This window comes from Aquila chrysaetos, chromosome 21, assembly GCF_900496995.4.
Source record: "Aquila chrysaetos chrysaetos chromosome 21, bAquChr1.4, whole genome shotgun sequence".
Lineage (NCBI taxonomy): Eukaryota > Metazoa > Chordata > Aves > Accipitriformes > Accipitridae > Aquila > Aquila chrysaetos.
The window spans coordinates 23870445-23878610 of NC_044024.1; the positions used below are offsets into that span (position 1 = coordinate 23870445).

Sequence of the window (8166 nt, forward strand, 5' to 3'; positions counted from 1 at the left end):
GTTTCCATACTGAAACACAACCGACAGCTTCTCTGCCATTACCACCCTCTTTGGAAATCCAGGCTGGTGAAACTGGTCGACTAGCACGGCTCTGCGTAGGAGCATCAGCTGAGCTAGAGCCTTGTTTCTAATACGTGCCTGTGTAGCTGGTAAGCGATGACTCCAAAATGTTTACAGGCCATCCTCAGGTTAGCAAATCTTCAACAACATACAGCCAGATGTCACTCCATTCATCCAGCCTTCCCAATGCAAATGGGAAGAGTGTGATTAACACATGACTCAGAGTGAAATAGCCAGAATAAATGCAGGTGGTTTTCATCATGGAGACTACTTCAGCATTAAGAACAGATCTGACACGGTTTTCATCCTGAAAACATCAAAATCTTGGATGAAGACTCTAAAGCCACCTCCTGCCAAAATCTCTAGTCTTAAACTGGATCACAACCAAAGCTGTCCTCACAGCCAACTTCTTCCCTAGGAGACCTCTAAGAAGCAGAACATCCCTACAGGCCCCGTTTTCGTTAAGGAGGTAGGCTTCTTCTTGCATGCATGACAGTTTCCAAGGTGAGTTGGCCACAGACTATCCTCTAGGAGCTGCAGCTGAAGTTCATGCTGACGAGAAGCAGAGAGGAGTCAGGGGCTCCCAGACATGTGGCAGTGAAGGCGCTCAAGCGGCCGAAGGCTGCAGGACCTCCTTCCATCCTCTCCCCGTGACGAGCTCCAGAGGGACCAGCCCCGCAACCTGCAGCTTCAGTCCGGCGCGGTGTAACACCCAGCAGTTCGCAGCAGTGTATCAAACCAGCCACAGCACATCCGCCCCAAAATCAAGTGGAAAAATGACTTGGATGCAAGACAAGAAGATCTTAATACAGAAAAGTCTTCAAGGCAGCATGAAAACCAATAGCACTGGCCAAATGTGGTTTTTATATAAAGCGTTCTTTTTCCACTTTATGGTAGGGAAGCACAGAGAGTATACGTGCCAGCCTTGTTTAAACCCATACACACTTCAAGGCTCAGTAATGTTTCTTAAATGAGATTCCTGATATTCTAACAGGCAGATCCCAAGAACTAGTCTAGCAAGAGGCTTATATTCTCTCCCCCATTCCCAAAAATATATCACTGCACAGTCACCCAAGCAGCACAGCTCCCCAAACAACACGCAGCCAGTGCTCTGCAGCTGTATTCATCCATGGTTCACAGCAACACCCACAGACACTCGGCACTCACGCGGGTCCCCTGCGCCACAATACACACGAGACAGTTTCACATCCCACGCAGAACAACTTGCTGGACAGCAGCATTTTTAAACACTGGTCCTTTCGTGTTTACCCTGATAGGGCAAAAAAGAAAGTAAGTCAATTTATTAAAGGTACAGATAATTTTCTACTTCGCAACTAAAATAAGTTACTGCAGCCACAGAACTAGTGTTTTGTAAACTCATTTCCACTTTTCAGGTTAAAAATGTAACTCCTCATAGTCACACATTATTCATACACCGTAACCACTAGCTGTACAACACTAACACAGAGGATCTTCACTTTTGGATTACATGACTTACAATCATCCCATTCTTTCCATATCTGTTACATTTAGTTATTTTACTGGAATTCAAAAAGGCCAAGAATTTGCTGTTACAGAGCTGAAGTCCTTCAGATCTAATGTTTATGCCTAAAACTGTCAGACAAAAAAAAGCCAAATAACCACTGATAAAATATCATCTCTCCTCAAACACCACCACTTTTTTTCCTCTTTTCCTTTCCTTTTTCCCTTTTTTTTTTTTTTGTAAAGAATAAGGACCATTGTGGCTACAATAGCAAGATTTCAACAAATATTTCCAACTATATTTTATAGTCCAGTTTAGTTTCAAGCTTGCATCAAGTGTCAACTGGAAACCTGTCATTTCATACTTTTGTTAAGTGCCAAGTACTGTATCTCTTCCAGCAGAGTACCTTATCTTTTTGTTTGTTTTTAAGAGACACTTCACAGCACACCCTGAAATTCAAACAGCATTACGTGGGTTTTGGTTAAGACTTATTTTGGGGAGACTGCAGTTCTGCTTCTTGCTTGACAAGGTAGAAAACACCCAAATTACTGAAATATAGGCTACAACAGTCTTAACAGGGGATTTTCTGAGGCACAAAGAGAACATAAAACACCCAATTTGCACAAAATCCTTGGTGAGAAAAGCCTCCGGAAAGCCTCCCCATCACGATGGTAAGGGGGTTACGGGAGGAGAACCGGAGCCCTGGCAAGAACTGCTGCTAAGCTTCCCCAGGGAGGTGGCGTTAATGATCCAAAGACATGCTGCCAAACTGCAGTGAGAATTAAAACTGGCACACACCAAATGCTATGAAGCAGCTAGGCCCCGAGTGTCGCACACACAAGTTACCTTTCCAACATCTCCCTCCCCATGAAACCCATCTAAGCTGCTCAGTGCACGTGATGTAGCTGATTTTCTACATTTTTGTCAAAGCAATGGATTTTATCCTGCTTGCAGGCACCGTCTCAGGCTGACTGGCTATTCGATCCAAAGTATACATGCTCTTTCCTTGTACAGTCAGTAGACGTTTTAAAAAACAAACAGAAGTTTCTGAAGGTGGGGGGATAAAAATGGCATGTTGGAAGTACCGAATTGCAGTCCAACAGGTCTGAAACCCATTGCATTGAACTAGAACAAGCTGGCACACAAACAACAGGGCTAACTTGCTGACTGCAACATTGAAGCAGCTCTCAGGACTCATTGAATTTCTACAGATGGTTCAGCCTCCTACAAAATCAGGACACACATTCAATAGCTCACCTTCCACCCTCCAACAGCAGAAGCTGCAACGTTTCGGTGTCCAAATGTTCTGTAGCTACCCACGACACCAGCACCCTCAAAATACAAAGAGGTTTCCTTATCCCCTTTGGGAAAAGTGAAATTTGGCTAGAGAGTAAAGCAGCTACAGCCACTGAAATCAGCAGCCTGACCCTCTACTTAATTTCCAGCCAGGTTCTCAGGAAGCACCTTTGGGAGTCAAGCCTCGGCAGCGGCTCCCCACCCACCTCATCCACAGCAGGCAGCAGCATCACGACGCAGGTTTCAGACCCTCTGTTAATGGACACCTTCCATGCTGTTTGCTATAAAGCATTCTGGAAAATGCAACTGCACATACATTTCATCAGCAACCATTCCATTTACTGTCGTGCAGCACTTAAGAGATCATGGACACTATACAAACACAAAAAGGATTTTCCTTTCATCAGTTATGGTCCTTACTGTCTCAAGAGCAGAAACGGACTGCTGCTGACTGCAGCAGTACTTCTTTTATTGAAAACTTTTTAAAAAGTGATATTGTAGCAGGTGTCACTAAAGAAGAAAAAAAAAAAAAAATCACAGTAATTTTACATACCCTGTGTAGGTCTCACTACAGTTCTTAAATTTCTTGAGAATTTTTTGCTTAAAGCAAAAACCCATGAGGAGGCAAAAGGACTATTAAGATGAAAGTCAGGGACATGATGAAAATCTTCCACCCCCCAAAAAGCCACCAGTTGCCTCTATCTGACCAAAGTGCTCGTCCAGGTATTCTCATCTCCCCTAACTCTATTACCCAAGCATGCCTGTAGCATCTCTTCTTCTGACTGAAGCACATCTATGTCCACTACACAGACAAATCCAAAGTTCAGTCAGTTGGCTGCTGAAGTTTGACTGAAAAAGAGCCGTACACAGACAGAAGGAGCTTCCCCAGCAGTCTGCTCTGTCCTGGAGACGACCTGACTCTGCCCTACAGCAAAACCACTTCTTTCTTCTCCAGATAACAACAGGGTGCTGCAACAGCCACCTTCCCTGGAGACAGTCTCACCCATTCCTCTGCCTTGGGAAACAAATGGCTGCCAAGGAAACCCTCGACGGTTTCACCCTAAGGATGCAGGGCCACACATCCGACATCCCACCTTCCACGACACAGCTGTGCAGAAAGGGAACAATTACAAAACACCGCCAGCAGCACCGCAGCAAGCTCTGAAACACTAGTCACAGTGGTTTTGCACACTTTACAGTATCCAAGCACCGGCCTCAAATCAAAAGCATGAGACAAACATCTGCAGCGTGACAGCGACGGGTCTGCAGCACCACAGAAGTCCAAATCATCTGGTTTTGTAGCTTCTCCTATCAAGCAGACATGGAAGTGCCCAGGGTTACCTTGGCTGAAGCGGTGTGTCTGGTCCCTCTCACACGGCTGGCTCCCCAAGGCCCCTCATCTGCTCTACCTTCGGATGCTGCCCAAGCCACACTGAGGAGACGGGTGGGTTTCCACGCTCAAGGGACTCATTCAGAAAAGGATCTTCCAAAACCAGGGCTCGCAGTCCTTCAGCAACAACTGCACGTGAAGCTGTGCTGCATAACCAAGAGCCAGTTGTTATTCCAGCGGGAATAATTAAAAGCATGATGCAAGATGCACATAAATATTCAAACCCACGCTGTCAATTCTGCACTCAGACCGGAATCCAAACTCCCAAACCCGCTGGACGAGTCTAAGAACAGATGATGGCAACGTCAGCCACCGCCAGCCCTCACCTGGCTGTGCACACAGTCTGGGGCGCCAGCCAGCCGGTCAGACTTCACCCACCCGCTAAACACCCAAACAACTTGTGGTATTATACAGATGAACTCTACCCCTATGTAAGCATGCTCAAGGTGAGGAATTTGGGGGGGCAGGTTTGCCTTCCTTCACTAGTGACCAGATCCAGCTGGAGTCACAGCTGGTGCCACCTTCGACACCAAGGATGAAAGAAGAAAATGAGGAACTGTGGCAGAGGGAAAGGAATAATGTCAAGTGTTGGGGAAGGAGGAGGTGGGTAAAGGCGGACACAGGGCAAAGGAGCAGAAGCAGCAGGCGAGCCTTGAGAGCCCACGGAGCTGCAGCAAGCAGCTCGATCCGAGGGGAGGATGCCGCCACCACCACCGCACAGACACGTCCTTGAAAATGCTATTCCCAGGTACAAAAAGAAAATTTGTGTACATTACCCTGCACTTAGAATCCCTATACTAAATCTAGGCAGCAGCAGCACAAGCCTAGGTGCTGCAGGAGATGTATCCAGGCATCTCAGCAGCAGAAGACCCTCCCCAAGCATGAAGCCACCCACCACTGTCCCACACCAGAGCATTCGTCCCCCTGCACCATCAGGTTTCCCCGATTTTTTAAACCCTTCTGCTGAACCCTGTCGCCACCGGCTAGTGTGACAGTAACAGCTGCCGACCTAAGAGCTTGCCCCACGATTCCTCCCATTAAACCAGTTGTTCGTGAAGAGCAGCCCTTTATCCAGAAAGCAAGCGACTCTGTGTACTAATTGCATGCTGCAACACGACAATTGCACAACTGGCTTTTTGCCTTGCCAAGACATCTACAGCAGAAAGAATAATGTATCATTAACAGATATTTCCTGAAATATTGGTGTTACAGCCACATTTCTTACTCAATTACCAGTGTCGTGGCTTTTTTTTTTTTTTTTTTTTTTTTTTTTAAAACAAAACCAGATCGAATGTGAATCGGACAAAACAATGCTGGAGAACAACCAAAGGAAAGTATTTAGATGAAAAGAAAATCTTGCCTAGCAGTGTTACCCAGTCCTGAAATGCAATAGGGTTACCAAGAGCACACGGCAGCAGAAAGCAGCAGCACAGCTGTATGGCAAGGGACATGAGAAAAAAGAAAAGTATGTCTGTGTGGCACAACTTCCCAAGAACCTCTAACAAAACACGGCAGGAGAAAAGAGAAATGAGCTTTGGTATTTTAGGGCCCATGGTGATTTTCTAACTTCTGCAGCTTTCTGGTAGCTGAAGATCATGACCTGTAGGTCATGAGTCACAAGTCCACAGGGAGACCAAAGGAAATTTGCTGTTAAGTGTGTGTGGTGTACAGGGGGGTGTGAGAAGGTGCAGGGACAACACAACTCCATTAAAAAAACCACTTTTGTTTGGGTGCTGCTCCCAAAGCATGTCAGCTTATGGGTGAGCGGAGAACAACTGTTAGTGACAATGCCACAAAATCCAGGGCAAACCAAATCCAAACCTCAAAAGATATTTTGGTGCAACCAAGTTGAAGGTCATATACCACAGACCTTCACCTATAACTGTGCAGAGGGTGGCAGGCCATTTCAGAAAGGAGCAGCTCAGCAAGGCTCCAGCTCTGGCCGGCAAGAAGATTATTTGGCCGTTGCATCCCAAAGAATGAAAAACAATTTTCTATTTTATACAACCATCATTCAAGCAGTATCTTAAAACCAAAAATAATCCTGTTTTCAAGTTCTTCTGGGAACAAAGGGAGTCAGAGGTGCAGCAGTGTCTGCCAGCCACATGTCCCCATTGACTCCTAGGTGCCAGTGCTCACACTCCTGCCCCACGACCACCAGGAGCCCAGAACAGAACCACCAACACCGGGAAAATTATGAAGTGTGTGTTTCACAAACACCTGCTCTGCACAAGTGTAAAAAGCTAAATCATTCCTTTCATTCTTGCTGCAAAAGAAAAAAAAAAAAAGAGGTACAACCTTCAAGATTAACAAAGGCTTTAAAACTTGAACTAGTGAAAGCTCACAACACCCAGAGGCTGGTAACACAGGTTGTACTAAAGGATTCCCAAACTCTGGCTGCCCTATTTCTCGCCCCATCTATTCCTGGAGGCTCCTTCAGATGGGAATTTTCCTTGAGCACCCAAACAAACGGAGGGACACCAGCTCTGCCCACACGCGCTCCAGCAGCGGCAGACAGAAAGGAAAGCGGGTGGCGTGCCCTCCCGGCAGCTCATCACATCGCCGTACGCTGCCCGATCCCGGTCCTCTGCTCTCAGCACCAGAGTTCACCCACAAGAGAGGTCAATCGCGACGATGAGAGGATCATTTACCCATCCAACAAGCGGCATCGGTACCTTCTCCCAAGGCTCAGCTGCTCCTGCCTTCGGTCTGATGCTTCTTGGAGCTGCTGGAAGAGAAAGAGTGACTTGCTCAGGCAAGAAGAGGCGGCCAGGACACACACACAGCCTTCCCCAGCGCTACACCGGGGTCGGGGTAAGCGTCAGCGGGGCTGCAGGCGCTCCAGACGCTGGACTCCTGTCAAGCTTCGTGGAGAACATCCCCGCCCGACCCGGGGATCCAGGAATTCTCCCATTTTGCGATTCTCTTCGACTTCCCACGCCAGCTTTTGCCAAAGCTCCTGCTTCCCGCCTCCAGCTACCACATCCGCGTCCCTCCCCGCCCCGAGACCAAGGGCGCCATCGCCCAACACAGGGGGAGAAGGAGGGGGAGAAAAAGGAGGAGAAAAGGGGGCGAAGAGGGGGGGAGAAGGGGGGGGAGAAGGGGGGGGAGAAGGGGGGACGGGCGGCCACAGGCCCGGCCCCACGGCCCGCCCCACACCTCCTCCCCTCCCGCCCAAACACCTCAGCCCCACAGCTACCCCGGGGACGACCCACCCCGCCTCCCCCGGCCCCTCGCCCCGTACCTCCGCCGCTCCAGGCTCCCGCTCCGCCGACCCCCGCCGCTGAGGCCGAGCCCGAGCCCGGCCCCGGCCCCGGCCCCGCGGCCGCTGCACCTGCGCGACGGGGCGGCTCCACCCACGGCGGGGCGGGGCCGGGCAGCCCACGTGACGGCACGTCGCCCCGCCCCGCCCCCTTGCCTCTCTCCGGGGCAGGGCTTGTGCGCAGGCGCGCTGCTGCGCTGTTGAAGGACGGGGCACGCCTTGTCGGCGCCATCTTGAGTGTGGGCGCCGGGTTCTTAAAGCGGTACGCTCCTCGTTCTGCGAGGGGGTCCCTTGTGTGAGGCCATAGCGCGAATCGCACCTCCACCCTGCCCCTGTCCGCCCCCCCACTCAACACTCACCACCCTCATCCCTGGCCTCCCCATCGCTGCCCCCCCCATTGTTGGCCCACCCCACCGAAGACCCCCCCCATCGCTGACCCACCACCAGAGACTCCCCATCGCTGACCCCCCCATTGCTGCTCTCCCCCTGCCATTGCAGAACCCCATCATTGCCCCCCCCATCACTGGCCTCCCCAGCAGAGACCCCCCCGTCATTGACCCCCCACTTCCCATCACCGACCCCCCATCGCTCACCCCCATCTCCCCCAGCCGGGCTGGTGCAGCAGGTCCCAAGGGTCCTGGAGAGATGCTCTGCCCTCCGTCATGAGCCCCACTG

General features: G+C 50.0%; 1 protein-coding gene across 9 annotated transcripts in view; it reads right to left on the bottom strand.

Annotated features, from left to right (window-relative positions):
- Positions 1 to 7579, bottom strand: part of LOC115333532 (H(+)/Cl(-) exchange transporter 5) — a 44766-nt gene extending 37187 nt beyond the window's left edge. The window contains exons 1-3 of one of the 9 annotated variants that reach the window (XM_029996575.2): positions 7474 to 7579; positions 6905 to 6954; positions 4181 to 4375 (exon numbers count right to left, since the gene is read on the bottom strand). Coding sequence is in view for 2 of the 9 variants with exons in the window: in XM_029996570.2 (XP_029852430.1) it covers positions 6881 to 6884 (4 nt within the window). In the remaining 7 variants the exon portion in view is untranslated. Of the gene's footprint in view, positions 1 to 4180; positions 4376 to 6527; positions 6547 to 6880; positions 6958 to 7473 lie in introns of those variants that run through there. The other 8 variants (XM_029996572.2, XM_029996574.2, XM_029996573.2 and 5 more) reach the window with 8 other exon arrangements.
- Between the last annotated feature and the right edge of the window lie 587 nt (positions 7580 to 8166).